Source organism: Cavia porcellus, unplaced genomic scaffold, assembly GCF_034190915.1.
Source record: "Cavia porcellus strain 051 isolate PalLab524CR breed Dunkin Hartley unplaced genomic scaffold, mCavPor4.1 scaffold_27, whole genome shotgun sequence".
Classification (NCBI taxonomy): Eukaryota; Metazoa; Chordata; class Mammalia; order Rodentia; family Caviidae; genus Cavia; species Cavia porcellus.
This window is the reverse complement of record NW_026947510.1, coordinates 38,491,486-38,515,811: the sequence shown is the minus strand read 5'-3', so window position 1 is coordinate 38,515,811 and position 24,326 is coordinate 38,491,486. Positions and strand designations below refer to the sequence as shown.

Here is a 24,326-nt window from a genome sequence, read left to right as displayed (position 1 = left end):
CCACCTGAAGCCTCGGAGAGTTACACCTCTGTGTTTCGTATTCCTGACTCCAAATTTAAAACTCTGTTATCCAGTGTGTCGTAGGCTGTCAGACACTAGTCCTTTAGAATGTAATTTCTGTACATCATTTCCTTTTCAGGGAATGGCCTAAAATCATGCTATCCAATTCAACAGCTACTAGCCACATGCGGCTTTCGGGTCTTTAGGGTGTAGATAGTGACGAGGAACTGAATTTCTAATTCTATTTATTCATATAATTTTTAATTTTAAAACGGAAGGAGGGTATTTTTTACTAGGAAACCCAACTTTGTTTCAGGAACACTACAACTTTAAACATAGCATTAGGTAAGATTTCATTGTTGTGTTGTTAGTGTGTGTCCATTTTAGATTTTTTCAATGTAAATACTAAACAATTTGAAGTAACATATGTGGTTCACACTGTATTTGCCTTTGACAGCACAGGTCTAGACTTTACCACTCAGTGTGGTCTAGTTGGTGTCCTGTGGGAGCCCTTACAGAACTCCAGAGTCCACATTTGAATAATTCCCCCAGGGGATTCTCCTAGACAGGAAGCCCTCAGAAGACACGCAGGCCTTTGCTAAGTACCAGTGTGTCCCTCTCCCAATTTAATCTTCATGGGGGTTGGGGAGGGGTGGGGGAGGGACATCTGGGAGAACCCTGCCTGCCACTGTGACATCACAGAACAAACCTGTGAGTCACCCAGCCCCACCCCAGCCAACTAGGGAGCATCATTTCCATCTCTGCAGCCCACCACACACCACCTCACCCCTCTGCTGGCGAGAGGGGGCCTGAGCTCCTCTCATTCAGTACTCAGTCTACCCAACCGATTGAGACCCCACTGAAGAGAAACCGAAATCTCTTTGCTGCTGAAGTACCACAGTGAATGAGCAATTCTTCTCAACTGACTCACAATGTATGCCTCACCCAGGAGGTAGGTACACTACTTTTTGAAACTCCACAAATATCAGTTAAGTGAACAGACTGTGCTTACTGGTAGGTTTATAATACAGGTGATATCAATGCTTCAGTTTAATTTACTTCACATGCTTACAGTGAGGAGCTCACAAACACACTGTAGTATTACACAAAATAGAATGCAAGTTGCTACTCAAGCCTGTTATTTATAAACCTGGTTTGTTTTTATTTTGGCCGCTCGTTTTCCCACCTTCCCCTGAAGTTTCACATTGAAATTTTTCTTCTTCCTTTGCCTCTTCATCTTCCTCTTTTCTCACTGTCCCCAGGAGCGGCTCAGCTCTTAGTTACAGCAATTCTTTTTTTCCTTCTATCTCTGTGATTCCGGTTGCCAAAATCTTGTAATGGCCAGAAATTATGGAGATGCGTGTCACCCTAGTGAGCTGGAAGAGCATACACCAAGGTCCCGACAGAAGGCAGCTGCCATCAGGAATGAGGAAAGGAGCAAAGCCTCAGGCTTCACTCTGGTCTCAGAGAATTTAGCAGGGTCTTGAGGGACCCTTCCAGACCCAGCAAGACTCTCACAGCAGAGAAGTCCTGTCTTATTCAAGTTTAGAGTTGTATCTGGAAATGACCAGCCTCCTTTCATACTGGGAATTACCAGCTTTTATCTCAAAGGGTTAAAAAAAAAAAAAAAAACAGCGAATGGTGTTCATTCTTCACTTGTCACAGAAGAGAAAAGTACAGCTTGCCATTAGCCAAGAAACTAGAGCACACACACAGGAAGCAGCTGGAAATTAGAGCACGCGGATGGGAGGACAGGATAAACTAAGAGGCTCTTCTGAGACTGCAGGACAGAGCCAGTGGTTCTGAAGAGCTGTCAGAGTGGGAACTTAGGCAGCTTCCTGAATTCAGAAGTAGCCCGAAGTGAATAGACCATAAATAGGAGAGTCCTCAGAAGTGGTTATGAATGTGACAGAACCAGCCAGCCGTGATTTAGATTTCATAGTTTTTTATCACTAGTTGTCTAGACACAGAAGGCATATGGGCATGTCTGCTGGCTACCATTTACCTGAGAAAACTGTGAAGCACAGCACAACTAATCCCTTGCAGGAGTTTCCACAGTGGCCTTAAGTCTGTGAATTTTGTTAAAGGTGACTGTGCCCACCCTTCCTTGAGTGGCAGACAAGGTCATGACTCAGGCAAAGTATGTCAGAAAGTTTTAAACGCTGACTCCATAATTTACTAGCTTTGTGGCCTTGAGCAAGTCACACACCGAACCTGGGCCACTGCTTGTAGAAGGGAGTCTCTCTCTCTCTGTCTCTCTGGTGTGAGGGCTAGGTGTATGGACTAGAGATGCTTGTGAACAGTCTAGCCTGATTCCCGGTAGCAGTGCAGGTTCATTTCGCCTCCTTTTCACGCAGAGAGCTTTCCCTCCACTCTTTTCCGGTATTTAAACCTGAAGAGGTTAAGTAATTTGGCCAAAGCAGCCATCAGATCTGGAGTGAAGCAGTGAACAGAACTGATATCAGATGGGAGGAGCTGTTTTCTTCTTAAATAAAGTTCTTTTTTTTTTTTTTTTTTTTTTTTTTTTTCTTTTGTGGTGGTGGTGGTGGTAATGCAGACTGAACCCAGGGCCTTCACACTAAGTTCATTTCCTACCCTTGTTTAAAATTCTAAATTTTTTCTTTAATTTTGAGACAAGATCTCTCTAAACCGCTCAATTCGTCAGCCTCCCGCTTCAGCTTCCTAGAGGGATGGGCTGACAGGCTTGCGCCTCCACCTGACTCGTGAGGTTCCTTCAGAACAGTTAGCAGGACCCCACTACCTTTAGGGAAAGGGAAGGAGCGAGGAAATCACTGGCTTCGGAGTGCACTGCAACCCGCAGATCCTCAAGGTCGCTGGAGGAGGCCCTCGGGTCGCGTTACCAGCGGACGCTGGAACACCAAGGAATAAAACAGCGGCTCCCCTGCCCCACCCGGTCTGGAAGTCCCAAAGCCGCTAGGGCGGGACTCACCAAACAATGCTAAAGGCTTCCTGGCGCGTCGCTATGGCAACGCGGGCTCGCTGCTAGGCAACTGGGGCGCCGTAGTAAACGCGGAAAGCAGTGTTACTCATCCCGTGACGCCGCGAGTCTGGGGACGGAAGGGAGAGCGAAGAGGAAAGGAAGGGATGAGGGGGGCGCTGACAAGCACCTCCTTACCCCGCCCCGTGGCCCCCAAGATCCCCAGACCCAGCCAGGCCAGCGGGCTCAGTCACCCGCGCGTGAGCGATTGCCCCACAGGATGCGCAGATGTGGCTGCCCCTCTGATTCACTACAGCTGCTTGGGTCAGGGAATAAAGGCGGCTTCCTCTCCTGGAAACGATTGCATTAGCAAAAGCCCTTCAATAATTCCATTAAAAAGCGGAAAGGGAAAGGAAGGCGAGAGCCCCCCCACCCACCACCCACCCCCAACTCTTTCCTTGGGGTCCTTCCCACTGAACAATAGTCCAAGCGTTTCCAGCGCGGGGCGCACATTCAGAAGACTGGGCTGGCTTTACTGTGTGAGCGTTTGGGGTTATTTGGACCCCCGATACACTGCGTGGCGTGAGAAGAATTAGCCCGAAGCTAATTTGGGAAATTGAAGAGCTAACAGTCCTACAGTGTCAACAGCAAAGGCTTCCTGCTTTCCTTCCCATTTCAGGGGCAGAGGTCAAAATATCTTGCCTAAAGACCTTCCTTGCTTGCATCAATGAAGGAGTCAAATGTCCCACACTGAAGTAAAAGTTGTAAAGAGAGCTGTACAATCTCTAGAGGCTCCAGATACATTATCCAAAAGGGTCCTAATCGGTAGAAAATCACCCAGCTTGGAACAGGCCATCATATTTTCAGTCTTTCCCTGGCTTTTGAGTAATCTGTTTGTCCCCAGTCTCTGTGAACTAAAGATAATGCTCGCCCATGAGATCATTGCTGTTTTCTGAGCTTCACTCATCAAAAAGCAGGAATGTTCCCACAGGTGAGAGGAAATGTACTGGCAGAGAATCTGTTTGTGGGAACTGAAAGAGCATCTGTGCAGACAGACCCAGGGTGTGTCTGTGGACCTAGGGACCCTTTTTGTAGCTTCCCATGTTCCTGTGTGTGTGTGTGGACTGGGAAGAACCATGTGGACTTCAGCAGAGTTTGGGCAGAGTTCATTATTCAGATCTTCATCCACAGCAGCCTATGTGCATGAGCCTTGTCAGCATTATAAACTGCATTCCTGGACATTAAAACAGTGTTGGGCTTTGAAGATCAACAGTGAATAAAACAGCTGCTATGGCAGCCAGGAATTAAGTCAAATGAGCATAACATACAAGTAAATCCTCAAGTTACAGGAGAGGTCCCTCAGAGCTGGTGACAACCAAAACCTTTCAATCCCACTCCAGTCTTTTATCTACAGAGTAACAGAGTTGTTCGTGGGATATAGGTTGGAAATCTGGCTCCAGGGAGAAAGACAGAAATTATGGTCAGGGAGGGTAAACAAGATGATGTCAGTAGTACAGGTGATATGAAGAAAGGAAATAAATACCCTCACCAGCTCCCTAGGCCTCAGTCTTCAGCCAGTCTTAGGGAAGCAGTATGCCATGCAACCTGCTCCGGCCCAGCATTCGTAAGCATCGTTATAATTACCTATGATCTACAGAGTATTCACAGCACAATAAACTGAATGAATGTCCATTTATGAAGTGTATATAGGAATCATGAAACCACCGTTTCTCTTTATGCGTATCTAGCAAACATGGTTTTATGTAACAAGACACAGTGACTAAAGATCTTAGCAGAGGTTGGTTGTCTCAACTTGGCTTTGTGATGTCACAATCAGTGAGGTACATACCTAGTCCTGTGGGAGTCATCCTGAAATGGAAAAAGTCCAGTATACCAAAGTTAAATACTGATTTGAGATGTGGAATCTTTGTGTATCTACTGAGTCATGAGCTTCTGGGTCTAGCATGATTATATTTGTGTTACGTTGACTAGCAATTACTTTTTCTAAGAAAGGAAAGGGAAGAAAAAATATATTAACATGCCCAAATTACAATGAAAGGAAATGAGTAGGATGCCGGACTCTGGTTTTTGTGGTCAGGCAGAGAAACTTGTGTTTTGTCAAAAAGAGGAAATTGGATGTTGTGGCCCAGGGGTCTTGGTGGGCAGGGGGCAAAGCTGGTTACTTCTAGCAGCTAGCCAGCCGAGCACCCACAAAAAGATGTACAGCCTCAGGAGGACCTTGGTTTTATGGAGGCCTAAAATATCATTTTGGAGGCCCTCTGGGAGAAAAATAATGCAAAATTATAAGCTTGAATTCAGTAACAGGGTCTTGGGAGCAGCCCAAGGAGGAGGGGAGACCACGAAGCTGAAGTGTCATTAGCTTGGCTAAATCCACCTCTGGGACTCCTCATGTAACGTGCTTGACTGCCACTCCCGTCCCCTTTCCCCCAGAGAAGGCAAAACTTCAGGCTATTAAGGCAGAGGGGGTGCGGTTTATAAGCAGAGGTAATAAAAACTGAAGACACAGGGCTGTGCCAAACAGTGACTCAAAGAGGGATATGAGAAGGGTTGCAAGTATTTGAAGGGTGTAAGCACAGAGAAAGGAAAAGAATTGTTCACTGTTCTAGGGTGGAGAACAAATAAGGATACAATTAAGTAGAGAAAAATGTGCACCAAACTCATCAGGAAACATGGGGTAACTGTATTTTTTTGATACTGTGGCGTTGTATTTCCCCTGGGAAGTATTTGAGGATTTATTGAGTCACCGAAAACTGTAACTGGGCCACCAAAAAATGTGCTACAGGAAATAATCCTAGAAGAGGTCCTCCGGGGAGTGGCAAATTCGTTCTCAGCCTTGAATTCCATCAGGGTGACACATGGTATTCTGTAGATTAGTATGCTATGCAGGGAGGGGGCCAAGTGACGAAGTGAGAACAGTTCTATAGTGGGAAGAACAGTCACTTCCACCCACTTTTTGCTGATGGGGATGTCCAGGCTGGAAGAGGAACTAATGTGGAGCGAGAGCGCCACCCAGTGTCTTGAGGAAGCTGCATGGCCAGGTCCAGCAAATGTGACTGATGGATTGATCATGCATTCCAGCCCCCTTTTCTCTCCCAGAGGGTAAGCTTTGCCATTGATAGGTAGGGAGTTTTTTCATGGTATATATAACATGCTTGGACATAAAGCACACATGTATTTACTTATTTGCATCAGTCTGAAAAGAGTAAAAAATATGCTGAGTAATAAAAGCATTATCCATAAAGAAAGAGTGCATCGAGGCTTTTATGGCACACCTTGAGACCACCCTCGTAAGTAAAATAAATCAAACTCACACTCTAATCCTGCTGCATCCATATCCTCAACTCCATTCCCATCCAACACTCTCACTTTTTCTTTGCACTCCATGTGGAGGGAGGTATTGAGCATCCTTACTAATGACACTACGTAAAAACTGGCATGCACACATGGAACAATGAAGCTGTTCAGTTCATGGCTCCCTGAGGTCCTGACATTGCAGAGAATATGCCCTCTTGAAAGGCACAGAAAACCCTACTCAAAGGAAAAGGAATTTTGTACTACTAATAATGCCCCCATAATATCTTCTGTCTTCCAAAAATCTAACCCAATCCATTCACAGTTCTCTAGAGAATGACAGGTAAGTGGAAATGAAATCACTTACCTTTTAGACAAAGTTCCTTTTGCAAATGTAGATATCCTTGTCTAGTTGTGCTTAATCCCAGATCTCCACTGGCCAGCTCTCTGGTGTAATCTCCCAGAACATCTGGGCTGTGATTGCATTATCAATTATTAAATGCCCATATGCACTGTAAGGCAGCATTTAATCAAGAAGCATTCCAAAAGTATGTGACAGAAGTGGGGAGCCATGGGAGGAGAGTGGGAAAGCAGTGTTCATCCTTAAGACATTAAACCAAAGAGCTTTGTGGTGAAAAAGGAATCCTTCTGTCCTCCGAGACAGGCTGCAGAATGCTGACCATGTCCAAGATAACATGAGCTTCCCCTTTATATCAGGAGATACATCCAACAGATGTTTTTTGCACCTGGTGCTTTTATGAGGTGTGCCTATCTCATCGATCTGTTGTCCTACCTAGCCTGTGCAACTATCAAGTTTTTCTGTTAAAATGTGTTACTAGAGGGAGTACTGACATATCAGGCACCTAGGTACCCTAATAATCTAAGCCCCTAAATGTCAGAGAAGCCACTCTGGACCTTTTCTGGAGAGTTGAGTCAACTTTGCATAGGGCCTGTCTGCTTATGCAAAGATATAACTTTTCTTTTGGCTATATTTCTCCAGAATCACTCAAAGGAAGCCATTGCAAAATGAGATTTCTTCCTCTGGTAAGAGGTATCTGGATCTTAGAAAGAAAAGTAATGTAACAAAGCATGGTACAATGAGTACTGAAGATAATTCTTGAGAATTATCTTTTGAATGAGACCATCACTTGGTTATCAAGACGATAACTCCTGGATGGAGCTTCTCGTGTCTGTTCTTGGTGAACACTTCTACAAGGACCTCTCTGAGCTGATTTAAGGTCTCCTCCATCCTTTGTTTCTCAAAGCACCTCTTAATTTGTTACTTTGGTGCCCCAAGATGGCTGTACTTCAGTGTAGGATTTATTTCTTGTTTTCTAAATAACCTAGAGACTAACTTACAAATACATGTTTTGAAATGGATTGAATGTGGAGTTAAACCTATGTGATGCAATGTGATGTGATAGTAGGTGATTTTCAAACAAGAAAGATTGAAAACATCCCATGGTGACAATTTTAGAATTGTCTAAATCCTTACAGAAAAGTTAGTGAAAATGTTTTACCTGGAAGTCCATTTCTATTCACAAATAGATATAAGAATAATAGAAAAGAAAACCCAGTGACAATGAAGAAAGCCAATAGGATTATCAGAACTGAAAAGGTAAAAACATTCTGTTCGGAGAAGAGAGCAGCACATGTCACCAGGACTTAGCAGTGTAAGATCTTTGCTTCTTTCAGTGTCTGTGTGTGTGTGTGTGTGAGTGAGTGTGGAGGGGTGGATCCTTAGTCAAGGTTACCAAGAGTTTTACAAGAACTGACCAATCTTGATAGAATTAAATTGTCGATTGCTTTTTAAAAAATCTCATTAGTGGGTTGCTTTCCCAAAGCTGTTTTATCCTTTGTCTTCTGTTTTGGGGGATATATATATATATACCCATCTTGCGTATTTCTTATGGTCACAAATAGGTAGTTTGTGGTATGCACAGCTTTAGTCCCTGGAAACTCTGAAGGACAAACAGTTATGGCTCTAAATTAAAGCTCTCTGTTAAATGTAGAAACTGTTAAGCTGGGGCTGAAGAGGGAGGCAGATTTACAGGCCTGTTCATTTAACTGTAGTTTTATTTACATCTCTTAAGCTAAGCAGATTTAGGTCTGATTAATTGCAATATGAGAGATACTCTGGAAAGCTCAAGATGGTTTACTTTAAGAAGCGTCTGTCGGCCACTAAACACGGGCCCCTTTTCTGTTCCAAATGTATTCATGTAATAGCATACAGTGCTCCAGAACACAAGGCAGAGAGCCTGTTGGAATTATTTTTATAAATCACATCAAATCTGGCTCCAAACCACCACTCAACGGAGTTGACAGATTTAATAATGGTCATTTTTTTTAGGTCACACTTTTCATAGGCTGAACCTGACAAAGCAGCGGCTCCACCCGGAGTTCCTGGGGCCACAGGTCTTTCTGTTACTATACATTGTGTTCCCACGCTGAGCCAAGCACTACTGTGGCACCGGGCTGCAGAGATGCCCCTCCAAAGACCTCTCCACCAACTAAGGGCTTGGCTTCCCATTGGTTCCCTGATCCTTGGGATTCAGATCAGTGGCACCATGCAGGCACCTCCCATTTGAGACTCTGGGCTTAGTTCATCACCTCGATCAGAACCCACAAGCCCTCTCTCTTCTGCAGGGCCTTCAACAGCCCTCTGCCCGCTCGGCCCCCTACCTTCTGTGCCCTCCATCTGTACAGCTCCATCTGCTCCCCTCAGGATGATGCCATTTGACAGTGACTGATGGGGCACAGCCCCCTTTGCTCCTCTTTAAGGAGTCCAGAATGTAGAAAAAGCCACTAACTCACTCTGTTATAATAACAAACAGTTCAGCGAGCAGAAGACAAAACCAGAAGTAATTACCACTGTGAGTCCTCCCAATTGCTCCTCTAAACCCTGCAGGCGACAGCCTTCCTGGCTTAGTCACAGTCTGACTGAGGCTATTGCTCTTGGATGCTTGCTCAAACCGTCAGTTTACTAAGTACATCAGGAGTGAGTGTGCAATGTGCAGAACACAGCACCTGATGTTGTGGGACACGACATTGAGAAAGCCAGGTTTGCTACCTAGGGCAATGTAGAGTCAGTCTCAAGCGGGGAGGTAAGCCAGAACTGCAGATAAATTTGGAAATAAAAACTGAGTCCTGGAAGCTCTCCCCAGCCCCACTTCCCACAAAAGGTGTGTGTGAGGAGACCCTCCTGAAGTACATGGGGCCTGGGTGATCTACAAGAGGGGGGATTTCAGGAGGCACAGACTGGCCGGCAACAGCATTTGTTGCAATTCACTTTCACTCTCTCTTGTTGCCTCTGGCCCCACACAGTGATGATTTGGTGCCGCAGGCAAATTCATCACTCCTGCTCAGAACACCTACTGCCTGTGGGGTCCTTCTAGAGTCTTCCCCAAAGGCACACACGCACATTTTCCCTAGTGTTCGCCAGTCAGAGGCCAGTTCAGTCTGACATGTGCATTCTTCATTATGATGTGTGCCATCTGGTGGATCGCCTTTATCCCTCCTCCTCTGGATTGTGTGTCACGCCCAGAGTCCATCCCTGTCATTATTCCATCTGTGCAAATCACTACTGTTTTTCTGTAAGAACCACACAAGGTCCAATTTAAATTGAGCCATTCAACCGAGCTTCGGGAGAAAACCACTCAGACCTGGTTCTGCCTGCCAGCACTGAAGGCAAAGGAAGCTGGTCCACACCTCCAAGGAGGCTCTGAAATCAGGCTCTCCAGCTCCCTTCCCACCCTCCTGTGTTTGTGTGTTGCAGATGGAACTCCCGAAGGACTCCTCTGGCCAGCGGACATTCGTATCTGCCGTCCTCAGCATGCTATCACTCAGCCTCTCAACAACATCCCTGCTCAGCAACTACTGGTTTGTGGGGACACAGAAGGTGCCCAAGCCCCTGTGCGGAAAAAGTCTGGCAACCAAATGCTTTGACATGCCACTGTCCTTGGAGGGCGTCCTCCCCAACACATCAGCCCAGGAGGTGGTACAATACAGCTGGGAGACTGGGGATGACCGCTTCTCCTTCCTTACCTTCCGAAGTGGCATGTGGCTATCCTGCGAGGAAATCATGGAAGAACCAGGTAGCCTTCCCACATCTACCCAGTTTTGGCTTTTGTCGGGGGCATTTTTGCTTCTGTTTTTATTTTTGCAAGGGGATAGAACAGGGCTTTTACGCAGGCAGGAAACCAGTTAAGGCATCCTGAGCTCCAGCAGCAAAGGAAAGTACTGCTCTGCCCCAACCCAGCCCTAGCCGTATTCTTTTGTTTTCGTTTTGTTTTGTTTTGTGTTTTTGGGTACCGGGAATTGAACTCAGGACCTTGCACTTTCCAGGCAGGCCCTGTGCTACTAAGCTAAGTCTGGTGATTGCTTACCATCTCTGAGGCCCTGGGTTCAATTCCTGGCCCTGCAAGAATGAAAAAAAGTATTCTTCAATTAGAACCTTCACACTTAGGGCCAGGGTAAAAGTTTAGCTCAGCGGCACAAGCACCTCCTTGGCAAGTGCAAGGTCATGAGTTTGATGCCCAGTATCAGGGAATAAAATTGCATGATTGTACTTGCATTTTATATTTATTATTGTGTAGCTCAACACTGCTCCAGCCACAGTCCTGGAAACAATTTAGAGCCATTTTGTCCCTCGGTCCAGTGGCAGCAAAAGGCATTCATTCATTCATTCATCAGCACCAGGGTCATGTGCTCTTCCTGAGAAGGGAAAGTGGGACCATCAGCCTGGGCTGGTGTTCTCAGGGAAACAGCATGTCTTACCAGAAAGGCAGGAGAAACCAGTCTGATGCCTCCTGACTCTGCTATTCATTCATTCATTCAAGTACTCTTTCCTGCTTTCAAAACGAGACATTTACTGAGTCCTAGAGCAGTCCAGGGATGGGGCTGCCCAAGGAAGCACCCTCATGAAGTTGCCTCTTGTATGTTTCAGGGGAGAGGTGCCGAAGCTTCCTTGAACTCACACCACCGGCCGAGAGAGGTGAGAAAGGACTACTGGAATTATCCACGTTGCAAGGCCTGTGTCACCCCGCTCTCCGATTTGGAGGGTTGACGGAGAACTCGTTCCTCTCCTACCTTCCCTTGGGGCTTGTGGCAAGTATGTGTTCAGATCCAGTCTAGCTACGTGAGTGGGGCCTCTCTGCATCTAAACTGCGCTGTGATTTCTCCTTTCCTCTTCTGAGTGGGGAACAGCAGAGCTAAATAAAGTTCACAAATAGAAAACCACCAAGAACTCTGGCTGGCTCTCGCTGCCAAGAAGCCATGTTGGAAAGCTTCAACACGGTTCTCTGATTATTACTTTTAATGAAAGGAATGGAGGGAGGAGGGACAGGAAGAAAGAGAACGGACACAAAACTAGTTTTCCCAAAATTCAATAAGAAAAAAGCAAAAGTGATAACTAGCAAAGCTATAGTCTATCAGGATTTATGCAAGTACAGGCAATTTTTTAAAATCGCAAACTTCCCTAAGTGTATTTACAGTCCATATTTACTTGATTATGTGCAGAGTGACCTCAACTCAAAATAGAGTCCCTGGTTACAGCTTGATCGCATTCTCCTCTTCTCCCAGGCCTCTGGGCTTCTGACTTCTAGGGGGGCTGGCTGTGTAAGTTGACCATTGGTCCAGTTATGTAACTGCTGGGGTGGGGTCCTCTCTCTGCATGGTTTCCAACAGAAATCCTCTGGTTATCGCTGGGCGCCCAAATCACCTACATTGGGCTGCAGTTCATCAGCTTCCTCTTGCTACTGATGGACTTGCTGCTGACGGGGAACCCAGGCTGCGGGCTCAAGCTGAGTGCTTTTGCTGCCATTTCCTCTGTACTGTCAGGTGAGTGACTCCCAACCTAGGAGGGGCTCTGGCTTTGTCCTTGAGAGCGCCTAAAGATAGGAAATAGTGACACATGGCAAGTACCCTTTTTTTATTACTATGTTTGTGATACACAGTGATTACATTCATTGGGGGGAATTGGTACACACATCACATCTTTCATTTTAAGCTGAAATAATATGGAATTGTTTACTGGATCATTTTGTTCTTTACAAAATGATCTACCTCTAGGTTGCTTCCTTTGCAAACTTTCCCAATATAGAAACCCTCTTGTGGTGGCAGTCACACAGCTTTTCAAGACAATCTTGGATGAAGTGAAAGATGCATGTGAGAGAGGACAAACAGAGTGAGGGAAGAAGGCAAATGGAGCGGTGGCCCTGGTGCAGCACTCAGAGGCTTTGTCCATAGCTCTCACCAGGAAGTTGGGGGTGACCACTGCAAAGATAATGCACTCAAGATGTCCCCAGAACAGATCGGTCTCCCAGGAACTGGAAGGAGGGAACAGGAGGTCCTGACAGAGGCTGCAGTGGGCTCCAACATCATCTTCCAGGGAGTGACAGGGCCAGCCTTCCCTAATGCTGTGCCTTCCTGTTCCCTCTGAAGGCCTCCTGGGGATGGTGGCCCACATGATGTATTCGCAAGTCTTCCAGGCCACTGTTAACTTGGGTCCGGAAGACTGGAGACCACATGCCTGGAATTACGGTTGGGCCTTCTAGTAAGTGAGCAGCACTCCCTAAATGTTTTCACCTGCTTCCCAGCCAAGCTTCCCTAGATTTTCTACTCTCACCTCCATGTTCATTTTCATATTCCTCTGATTTCTCTTCATCCTTCATTCCAGAAGTCCGTCATCAGGGCATCCATTTTTTTCCTGTCTTTGAAAGGGATACAGACCATTCCTGTGACATGTAATGGCATGGTCTTATCTGACCCTTCCTTCCTTTTTTTTTCCTTGTTTTTTAGTTCTGGTTTGGTTTTTGTTGTTGCTGCTGTTGCTGTTTTGTTTTTTGGGTAGTTTGGGGGTTTGGGTTTTCTTTTTGCTGTTTGTTTGTTTGTTTGTTTGCTTTCTGAGATAGAGTTTCAATAGGTTGGACTTCAACTTGTGTATGTAGCCCCAGCTGGCCTCGAATTTATAGCTAGTCTCCTGCCTCAGCCTCCCAAGTGCTAGGAGTGCAGATGTGGACCATCACACCTGCTATCTGGGTTTTTTAGGGGCCAGGGCTGCTTCTTTCTTTCCTCTTTCTTTTCTTCCTTTATCATTGCAGCATCAGTGATTGAACCCAGGATCTTCCACCGAGTTACACGTTCCAAGCTCTTGTTTCAGTTTTCTGAGTCAGGATCTCATGAATTAGCTAAGTCACCCAGGCGGGGGCTCAGCCTTGTGACCCTTCCATCTCAGCCTCCCAGATTGTCCAGTTTTTCTGCTCAGCAGCAGCAGCCATTGCTTCCTCACCTATATATATGTTGTCCTTTAGAAATGGGACTGATTTTCTCTGGCTTACAGAAATGATACTTTTTTATATACTTTTTACAATTCCAAGTATTAGAGAAATGAAGAATAATTAGCTTTGAAATTTGGATTGAATTCCAGTTCACCTGGAGTCAACGATCAATGACTTTTCTCCAATCCACTGTAAACTCTGAGTAACTACTTCTTCCTATTTTATTCTTCCACTCAGAGATAAACTTCCCCATCCACAGTGATTCTCTAGTCTTTAAAGAACTAAGGGTTCAGTCATCTTGAATTCCCAACTCCAACACTGGCTTTAAAAGCTCCCCCACCTTCTCCTTTGAGGAGCGCTCTTTGTTTGCTGTGAAGCTGCCAGTTTGGACTCCCATTAACTGCTCAGGGCACATACATAAGTGCATTGACAACATGGAGAAGACAGTGCTAGACTCAAGTTTCCATTGGAATGAAGCCCTCATGCGCCTGTGTCTGGTGTGAGACCCTGTGCCCTTTCCTCATGGTATCGTGTGTGCCCTTTGGTTCAGAAGTCTTTATTCTACATCCCCACCACTGCATCAGCTTAGCATTTCTCTAAACCCCATTCCTCACCTCTTCTGTCTTCATATCCTCTTGGCGTTGCAAGAGGGGGGTTTGTCTGCCAAACAGGTACCATGAAGCGCCTCGGTCTGAAGCTACATTTTTCAGAGGCAGCAGATGGGAACATCCAGTACCAGCTGTGGCCTGGCTTCAACCATCCCTCGGCCTCATGACAGCCCTGCTAACCTCACAAAACTTCCTGCTCCCTGAGCTTCCCAGAATTGCAGGGAGATTTAGGGTTTTCACATTCCAAGATTCTAGGGAATGTGTTTGCTATGGCTCCCTAGTGTGTCTTTGTCTTTCTTAATTCCATCCAGCTTCTCTTAACCTCCAGCTTCTTTTGGAGCATCCATCATAAACTACCTTAAGCCAAGAACTACACTGTTTGCAGAATAAGCAAATGTAGCAAATGCTACAACTACATCGTATAATTCCCTCAGATTTGTAGTAGTTTTTGTGAATGAGTCTCAAAGGCAACTCTAAGACTGCTCAGTTCAGAACAAACAAGGCTTTTTTAAAAAGGGATGAGGATCCCTCCAGGCATCTGAGTGAAGTCTTTGGCAGGGTGGGAGTGGGTTGAGAAAGGGAGAGGATGGGGATGTGGAGGAATCATGCAGGTCTGTGGAATCATGGAGATTTTACAAGGGTAAAGGCTGTGAAAAATATTTCAGTCACATACAAAATAGGCACACAACTCCACTGAATTGCTTGTATAATTTTTGTACTACACGGGTCATGTCACCATGCTCCTACCTCTCCCTCCTTTGCCCTCCTTTCTTCCTCTTTTTACCCCGCCCCACCTCTGTGTGCTGGGAATGGAACCCAAGGCTTTGCATATGCTAAGTAAATGCTCTACCACTGAGCTACAGCTGCAGCCTAATTTTTCTTTGCCAGTATTTGTGATTGAACCCAGAGCCATGTGCATACTAGACAAGAACAGTACCACTCCACACGGAGGCACACCAGTTCTTCACCTAAAACATGGTGGAAGGCAGAACACTCAGGCCCCCAAATCCCCATAAGGCATCAGTTTAGCGCAAAGGGATAATGGCATTTTTCTTTCAAGAAAAGTCATACTTCTTCTGTCCCTTTTGTGCTTGTTTGTCTCTAGCATGGCCTGGATTTCCTTCACCTGCTGCATGGCGTCAGCTGTCACTACCTTCAATGCATACACCAGGATGGTGCTGGAGTTCAAGAGCAGACACAGTAAGAGCTTCAAAGAAAACCCGAGTTGCCTACCCAACCACCACCGGTGTTTCCTCCAGCAGCTGTCATGCACAGCCCACCCAGGGGGTCCTTTGAGCAGCTACCACCAGTACCACAATCAGCCCGTCCATTCTGTCTCAGAAGGGGTCGACTTCTACTCAACTCTACAAGACAAGGCATTTCGGCAGGGGCCCATCCCCGAGCTGAAAGAAGTGGCTGAGTCATCTGTAAAGGAAGAGCAGTGCTAGGATTTAAGTGGGTTTGGAGAGCAGGCTGAGCCTTACCTTACATGGTTACTTGTTATCAACATCTGCTTAAGCCAAAGTCTGTCTCTTGAGTGTTTTTTAAAGCTAAGGACAAGGGTATCTCGAAGTACAAGTCCTAAAGGGGCATTGCTACCACCCCTTCTCATTCACAGCTGCCTCAGTGTATCCGTCCCATGCCTCCTACATCCAGAACTATATTCTCATCCTTCACTGACTGCTTATGTGCCAGGTTCCGGACTAAACAATGGAGATAAAAGGAGTGAAATACACTTCCTACTTCTAGGGGTCTTAGAAATCTGGTAATGGGCTGTTCTCTCTGGAAATTAGAAAAATGGAGGTAAGCAAATTAACAATAGTTGGATTAGGGCTCAACAGTCCGTGGCGCACTAGAATCTTTCTGGAAGTCACAGCTTGGAAGATGGAAGCACCACTGAGTGCTCTGATGGAAAGAACAGACTCCCCACACTGCCCGCTACAGTGCCCTATATCCACGTCACAAGCAACATTAAATATTATCCCAAAAGCCATTAGAAGGCTAGCATAGTACAAAAAGGCTCCCATAGCCCACAAGGTTATGTTCACTTCTAGAAATGGCCTACAAGGCTATTCAGATGGAACTTGGTGCTCAGACTCATACTGGGGTTTTTCCAGTGAACCAGGCCAGGCAGAGGCTCCCCTCTGGATGCCACCTGCTCTCCCCGCTGAGACGCTTGTCCTCCTTCTCTCCACAAAGAATCCCATCCAGACTGACAGCCTTTCTTTTTTTTCCCCTAAGAGGAAGCAAACTAACCCCAAGGAAGAACAAAAATGACACACCAGTACATTCTGGTACACAGTATTTATTTGTTCTATAACAGTTCACATTTTAAATAGCACTTTCGGACAACAGGCCAGCTGGCGCTCCTTTCATGTGGGCAATAAGGACAGCAATTCACATTCATGAGGTTAGTTGGTAAAACCATGCCACACATTTGGGGGATAGCGAGGATGCTGCCTATCACAGAGAGGAGCATTTGCAAGGGAAGGAAAGGCAGAGACTGAGAAGAGAAATCTCTTGCATTTCTAAAAGTCGTTAAAATGCTGCCAAGTAGTGGTCCAGCTGGCTTTGCTGGAAAGCCTGAGATTGGACTAGGAAAAGAAAGGTGCACTTCCTATCTTGGGTATCTGAGCTGGGTGGTTGCCTTCAAGAAGCAGGTTGAATTTTTAAAAGATAAAAGTTCAGTTACACAATTTTCTAGTGTGTCTGAGATTTAACCTGCATACACACAGTCTGTCCACACAAATCCCATTTGAACAGATTTTCAATAAACAACTCTGAATTTTCTTCCTGTCTTTGCTGGCTGACTTCCCAGAAAGCCTCAACATGGCAGAGAACAGGTTATATCTGGATGGCTCAGCTAAGCCACAGGACAATTACTGGTTTGGGGCTTTGGTCCACTATACGTTAGTCCTGAGAACTAGGCCAGTGGTGGCAAATCTAAGCCACAGTGCCACAGAAGGCTGTTATTACTGAAAGCTCCAAAACTGTCCCCATCACTGTGATCTAGACCCTGACACCCAAGTAGATTCGAATGTCTGGAAAAGAATCTGAAGTGAAGATACCTATACTCAGTATATCCTCTTAACTGTTTTACTAAAACCAAGCTGGACCCACGCTCAACTTCCAAAGTGCTGAAAGCAAATATGCTTTCACGGTCTTCAGGCTGGTAAAGCCAATCCATAGGCCAGACAATCTGCAGGCCAAACGATATACCTGCTTGGATCTATTGCTATGCCTTCACCTATCAGTGGGCAATTAATAGATACCCCTTGAAATCTAGAATCTCTCTATTAACACAAAGTAGCCCAAAAAAGAAGGGAACTCGATTTTTACTCAGGGATGATCAAAATTACTCAAGCAGAAGAAACAGGGTTGTTTTTTTTTCATCAGTTACCCCTGGATTTTCTGCTACATAGACAAAGACCTAGAAGTAACAATTTACATAGAAGAATAGGGAAAGTAAGTGCTGGAAATAATTCTAAAGAACTTAATCACTTATAAAATTTATAATATTTACATAATCTCAAAATACAATGCTTCAAAGGCTCTATAAGGGAAAGTGCAGGGCAAAATGGTTACATACTGGACTCAAGTAGCAAAATTATTACGGTCCAGAAACATATCCCTGAATAAAAGGGAAAGCAAGATGAGAGGAGGCAGGGAGGGTGCCAGAGAGGAGATGCAGCCGGACAAGGACAAGGGCTTCCCAGCCCTGATTCCCAGCCTCTAAGATGTAGACAGCATGCACTTGTGACATCGCTGCAGGAACAGAGGTCATGACTGGCAGAGCCGACAAAAAACATGCAACATACAGACCTGCTTAGAGATAAGAGTTAAACCACTACTCTGCTCCCCTTGATGGGAACATGACTATTCTCATGGTCACTGAAAGATGGAAAGTCTGGGGAAAGAAGGAGATGGAAATGCTGGAATGGATACCTCAGTCCTCCACCATCAATCTCTTATCTACAGCTCAGATACAGCCATGGTACAGGAGTGACACGGGTGACCCTCAAAAGCAGAGGCAGGTCATCTGCAAGTCTCAATATGACCAACCACAGGTTTTTGCAGAGGACAAGAAATGGGATCCCTGAAGCTTAGGGCATATCTGGAAATAAGCTTACCACAACACCAAAAAATATATACACACAGCATAATGCAAAACAAAATATGTCCTAGTCATACACTTTACTGGATTTCCCAGCAATGGTTTATAAATTAGATGTACAAAAAAATTAGATGTACAGAAGATTCACATTTCCAAACTATTCACGCAGAGTTCCTAGAAGGGTTAATACAGGGACTGGAAAGGTGGTGTGACATCCCAGCCAAGTGGGTCACCGGTTATCGCAGCTCCAACAGCCTTCCAAAGTGCAAAGATCTATCGTGTGGAAGTGCTTAGATGAGGCCAAAGTCTTCCTCTCGCCAAAGAACTGCTTCTTCACGGACAGCAGACAGAGGGACCCACTCCTGTTTACTTCTTCTGAAACCGAAGCTTCCATTAGTCTAGATCTGTGAGAAAAGGGAGAAGCATCAGTGACTCTGTTTTTTCACATTAGAAATTTTCAAAGAAATGAGGGAAATCTAAAGGTCAGGACTACTTCATTTCCCTGTCTTCTCAGTTAGCCCCAATAGTTTATCCTTCCTCCCTCCAGAAATGCCTGTAGACTTTATCCTCCTCCATGATAAGCTCTTGAGCTTTGAACTAGACCAGAGTATTTCAGGTAAGGGCGGGTGGGAAATGGACATCAATATTTTCAGCAAGGTAACTTTTCAGCAACTGCTGTGAGCCCTGCATGATGTCAGCATCCTTGTTAGGCCCCATCCAGAAAATATGAGAAAGTTCTGTACCCCTCTACCTCTTACTGTACAATGAAAACCATGACTCCACATTTCCAAATTCCACTAAAGGCGACACAGCTATTTCCAGCTACAAACAATTAACTGAGAACCCTTTCTGCATGGTCAGGAAGTTCCCCTGGCAAAGAGTACTGATCCAATATTACTGGTTCTTGGTATCAATCTGCTCAAAAATGCTCCCCATCCTCCCTAAAGATCAAAGCTGGCATTTGCAGTGTTTATCTCAAGCCCTCAAGAGTAACCACACATCTCAGAAGGTATCCACCTGGTAGGGAGGGTCAACAAACTTTATCCTAGAGAGGAATCTTCGCAGCTCTCCCCTGCCAATTTTGGGGGTGGTCTCCTTTAGCTGGACCATCTGGCTCTCCATCAGTGCCCAGCGAAGACTAAGCTTGCTGACCACCACGGGTGCGGGATGCCCTTCAGAGCCTGGCCCTGTTGTCCTGGTGACATAAAAGGCATCTTTCCAGAGGTCATTGATTCCAACTGAGGAGAAACAAAAAGGGAAGCTGTTAACAAGGACAGACAGCTCCTACTATACTAGTAGAAGAGATTCTGTTCAGCAACGTCCATTCATTCATTCGCTCATCAATTCATACAGGAAATTTACTGAGTCCCTTGGGTGCAGAGCTAAGAGACTGCAAGTTGGCGGATTGCCTTTCTTCCCCTGTCTATGCACCTTCACTTTTCTGAAGCTGTGTCCAAGAAAGCCCCAACTCAGCAAATGAGAGAACATGCCCATTACGGCACTCATGCAGTAGAAAAATGAGCCACACAGACAAGGAAGCCTAAGATCCCTGGACTGCCAGTGCATGGTCACATCAGCTCTCTACCTCACCACTGTTCACTTTGCATAGCTTTTTTTTTTTTTTTCTCAGTTTTTATTTTCTTGGGGTCTTGCTAAGATACTAAGCTGTCCAGGTGGTGTTTGAACTTGTGATCCTCCTGACTCAGCCTCCCAGAGTTGCTAGGATTATAGGTGTACACCACTGTATCTACTTTTGCTTCCTCTTTAAAATAGTGTTAGAATAAAAAGTCTCAAGATTCTTATTACTATTATATAATATTGTTCAATATTCCCTGAATATTTTGATATGCTAATTTAGATCACGCAGAGGATTCTGCAAACAAACAGGAGCTCACTACACCTGCAGCCTGTGGGCAGCATGCCTGAGTGTTCCAGGTCAGCTGTTTCTCCCGCTGTTCACCCAGAAGCAAGCAAGTTTGCAAGTGGCAAGGGAGTAGTGGGACACAAAGGAGATGTGGCCAGATGCAGCTTCCCTCATGCTACTCCCCAACAGGAACAGCAGCCGCCCCAAGGCCGGCATCTGTGAGGAGACCAGCAGACAAACCAGAGGAACAGGTGGCAGCGGCTGAATTTCAGGTCTTTGTTCTTCTGAATTAAGAGTCTAATATATGACCCCAATTTTGCTTTACGTTATCTTATTTAGATACACATATACAGTAGAACAACACTTCCAAAGGTGGTCATGAGCAGTCAGATTATGGGCATTTTTTTCTTTTCCTCTTTGATTTTTCTCATTGACTCCAAACCTGTTCAATGATCCCAATTTCTATGCAGTGTGCATGTTTACTACTCAAAAAGCTCCAGTAAATCAATGCCCTGAAAAACTCTTCTACCCCCATCGTGTCCCTCAGTTCCATACTGTATGTCCCTAAAAGGTTAAAAGAAAAAAAAAAGGAAAAGAAGAAAACAAAAATAACCTGTTCCTATATGTCTTCTCAGCCCCTGGCACAGACCTGGCATAAAGAGAGGTCCAGTAAATGCCTGCCACTTTGGGGGGCTGCATGTACCCCTGCCTTGGCACCTTTTAGAACAGCACTATCCCATGGTTCAGGGACATTAGAGAACATGCTACTGCCGTCACTTGAGCACAGCCCTTGCCTTAATGGGGCGAGGGTCCCTCCACACAGCCGACACACAGTCTCCCCGTGTCCGTGTACATGGACCCGTCTCCCCCATCACAGGCACTCACCCTTTGAGGCCGTCACTGTGCCTGTGGCATTGGCCAGGTCCAGCAGGATGGAGGGGAAGGTTGGATGCAGGAGGTAAAGGTGGTAAAGGCTGGGTGGATCAGCTCCTAGGATGACACCCTGACGATAAGCCACAAAAAGGAAGAGCAAAGGTAACTCTACATTCCCACATGTGACAGGAGAAATGGACGGGGAGAAAATGGTGATTACTCATTCTCTCAGGTGCTGAATTCTGCTTCCCAACTGCAAGGATTCGTCTGAAGGAAACTCCCATGTGCAGGAGACATGTCATTTCAAAGAGCTCAAAACACTGACTCATCACTAACTTCTTCAAATCACTATTTATAGCTAAAAACTGTAAGAAAAAAAGCGAAGAAAGGAAATGTGCATGCCCCAAGAGGAACATGCTGTAGAGAATAACCCTCCTTCTGCCTGCAAGAGAACTCAGGTGCTGATTCATTCCTTGCAGCAGGTGGGGCCTTGTGGAGAGAAAAATCTACTTCTGAAAACACAGTGTGAGCCAAAGAGCTTTCATTTCACTGGATGCCAAAGCCAACTGCAAATAATGAGTTAAAAACTACAAAAATCTTCTCAGTTCCTCAAATGAGCAGATTTGATCTGACACAAGCAAATCATCAATTATAAACCCCAAATTCCAAGGCCTAAGCATCAGGTCCTTAACAGGGCCACCATCATCAGTGTGAACTGTGTGCAGGGATAGGCTGTGGCAGGGATATACTGGCTCAAGAAGAAGAGTGGACAGGACTCACAACCTCACTCCCACTGCAGGCCCACGAGGCAGAAGAGGGCATCTCCACACACCCAGGTATGAGGGCACAGATCCCCGGTTCCACTATGATGACCAGAAAATAACCAAATGCCTTCCTCACTGCCTACAGAACAAAGCCCAAAATCCATAGCATGAAAACCAAAGGTTTACACTATTTACAAAATCTTCCCTCTCCAGACTTGAACTGCAATTATTTACTGCCCACCTATGCTTCCGGAACGTCTGATTATCACCCTAACAGCACGCCTCCCTTTGCTTATTTGCCTGCCCATTGCCAATCCTATTCCTCTGTCTAGCTCTCGTTTCCACACATCAAAGCACTTCCTGTCTTCAGATCCCCGACACGAGCGCCATTTCTTCATGAACAGCTCCCCAGTCCCCCCAAGCAAAAGCAGTATCTCCCTGCTTGTGTATGTCCATCCACACTTCTTCCCTGTACCTCCAATAGCACATTTGTAACGTGCCCTTGTTCTGCTATTTTTAGAAGCTCATATCTGAGAGCCATCTGGTCTAATCCCCTCATTTTATTCTATGAGGAAACCAGGAAATTAAAATGTTAGGTAAACTGCCTGTGGCCACATGTTAGGGCATGGCAGAGCTAGAGCTATAATCCAGGTTTTAGGTAAATTTGATTCTCGAAATAAGGGGACAGATTAGCACCTTCATTAATGGATTAAAGACGGGAGGCTCAGAAATGTTAAATAACTTGTCAGGAGAACACATGGTGATGAATTCAGGACTCAGCAAGCATCAGGCTCCCCCTACTCTGGGCCATCTGCCATCTCCAGAGAGTCCAGACTGCTTCCAATTATCCTTAGATGCCTACAAACAGCTCAGGGCCCGGCACACAGAAGTGTTGCGCGGAATAAAGGTTGGGGGCAGTGCTCAGTAAAGATTCCAAGGCACCTCTTTTGGGTGGCACCATCTCATCGGCCCTACTAAAACACTGCAGTAGAACGTGCAGAACATTTTAAAATCTGCCTTCAGTCAGACCTTCTCATCCTCAACTCCCCCCACTATCACTCAGCTGAGCCCAATCTATGCTCCTCCTCAACAGCTCCGCCTCCCACCCCAGGCCCACATCTGTGGTCTCTTCTTTCCCCTCAAATCTCCATCCCCATGCAAGATTTTGTCTGCCCACTCTGGACCTATCAGATTGATTTCTCCTCCTCAACAACCACAGCATGTAGGAGATATCTGTGAATTTGGATCCAGGGACTTGAGAGGACTTTTATGCTTTATCCAGCCTCCCACTGTTGGTTGTGAGTAGTCAGCGGATCTAGTCAGTGTTTACATCTTTTGGCTAAAAGGCAAAGATGGGAAATGTGGCTCCTGCTTTCTCACGTTGTTTCTACCCCAAACCCTTAGAAGATGACTAGTCAAGTGACATCTGGAGACCCCAGTAAGCCCTGAAGAGTCCCTGTCATGTGCAAAGCAAAAGAGGGACCTCCCAGGCTCACTCACAGAATTGGGAGGGGCAGCTGACAGCCCTTCTGCCCAAAAGAGGAAGACAGACTTCCGCTCTGAAGTCACTGCTGAGGTGGTCGGACTTTCTTTCATGTGGCACGGAGCACTGTAACTCCAAACGATGGAGCCAGAGTCACCATCAACCACCATCATCTGCAGGAGAGAAGACAGTGAATGTTGCCGGAGAGTGCACAAAACAAAAAGAAGAGAAACAGCCAAGATATTCGAATAATACACATGCAATCCTCCCTGGGTATTTGTGGGGGAACCCCCCATGGATATCCAAATCAGTGGATGCTCCTGCTCCCTGTATGTGGCATTTGCATACATCCTATGCATACCCTCCAATACACTTAACTCCTCTCCTAATATAATACATAATACAAAGTAACGGTAAATAGTTGTTATATTTATTAAAGAATAGTGACAATAAAAAAAAGTATTCAATGCAAATATTGAAGTGTGAATTTTCATTTTACCCATTCAGCTAGGCTTTGAACTCTTTGAAAGAAGAGACCATATTTTTAATTTACACAGGCCAAGCAAAGGGCTGGGCACAAAGTATATATTTTATATACGCTTTGATTTGTGTCCCAGGGATTTTTACCTTTTTCATCCCAACTACTTCCTGTGTCTGCAGAAGGAAGTCTAATGTCTGATCGTCTGTAAAATACCCAGGAGTAGGCTGGCTACAAGAAAGGACAAAGAAGCAATCAACAGTGAGCAAGGAGAACGTAGAACACCTTCCCTCTCTTCCTTTGCACCAGCCACAGGTATCGAGCAATTATTTACATAATTTTTAAACGTAGGAAAATGGACTGAAACAGTAACTGCCAACCTGTGCAGGCCAGGGAGGCTCAATGTCCAGTGAGGTGTAAGGTTTTGTCCTCGCAGCAGAATCAGGCCTTGTCTGGTTGTAATCAGGAGGTTGCTGCAGTTGGAATCGGGCATCTTCACCATCTGGAGTAGCTCAACACCATCGCTGAGTTAAACAAGACCCCAATAGTTAGTTTCTAGCATAAATGAGTTTCCAGAATCCATTTATTTTGGCCTTTTTTCTCACTGCACATTTG

At 45.5% G+C, this 24,326-nt stretch overlaps 2 protein-coding genes across 4 annotated transcripts in view; one reads left to right on the top strand and one right to left on the bottom strand.

Annotated features, from left to right (window-relative positions):
• Positions 1 to 737: 737 nt before the first annotated feature.
• Positions 738 to 17,269, top strand: Gsg1 (germ cell associated 1). Of its 2 annotated transcripts, none has more exons than XM_063238254.1 (6): positions 738 to 952; positions 10,026 to 10,344; positions 11,196 to 11,243; positions 11,936 to 12,088; positions 12,692 to 12,803; positions 15,241 to 17,269. In XM_063238254.1, the coding sequence occupies exons 1-6, from the start codon at positions 905 to 907 to the stop codon at positions 15,581 to 15,583; spliced, it is 1,023 nt and encodes a 340-aa protein (XP_063094324.1). In that variant the 5' UTR covers positions 738 to 904; the 3' UTR covers positions 15,584 to 17,269. The 2 variants fall into 2 exon arrangements, with proteins under 2 accessions (XP_063094324.1, XP_003470469.1); XM_003470421.3 differs by having other exon boundaries at positions 739 to 952; positions 11,196 to 11,360.
• Positions 16,425 to 24,326, bottom strand: part of Fam234b (family with sequence similarity 234 member B) — a 30,660-nt gene continuing 22,758 nt past the window's right edge. For both annotated transcript variants that reach the window (XM_003470313.5, XM_063238253.1), the window contains exons 8-13: positions 24,092 to 24,235; positions 23,861 to 23,942; positions 23,251 to 23,406; positions 20,999 to 21,116; positions 19,267 to 19,487; positions 16,425 to 18,653 (exon numbers count right to left, since the gene is read on the bottom strand). In XM_003470313.5, the coding sequence (XP_003470361.2) occupies positions 18,648 to 18,653; positions 19,267 to 19,487; positions 20,999 to 21,116; positions 23,251 to 23,406; positions 23,861 to 23,942; positions 24,092 to 24,235 (727 nt within the window). In that variant the 3' untranslated portion in view covers positions 16,425 to 18,647. The remainder of the gene's footprint in view (positions 18,654 to 19,266; positions 19,488 to 20,998; positions 21,117 to 23,250; positions 23,407 to 23,860; positions 23,943 to 24,091; positions 24,236 to 24,326) is intronic.

Bases quoted from the DNA above. Each gene is read 5' to 3' on its own strand.
- Gsg1 (XM_003470421.3), top strand. From the start codon at position 905: ATGAGCAATTCTTCTCAACTGACTCACAATGTATGCCTCACCCAGGAG. The intron at 11,361-11,935 runs GTATGTGTTCAG...GGTTTCCAACAG, and splicing joins TCCCTTGGGGCTTGTGGCAA to AAATCCTCTGGTTATCGCTG. The intron at 12,804-15,240 runs GTAAGTGAGCAG...GTTTGTCTCTAG, and splicing joins AATTACGGTTGGGCCTTCTA to CATGGCCTGGATTTCCTTCA.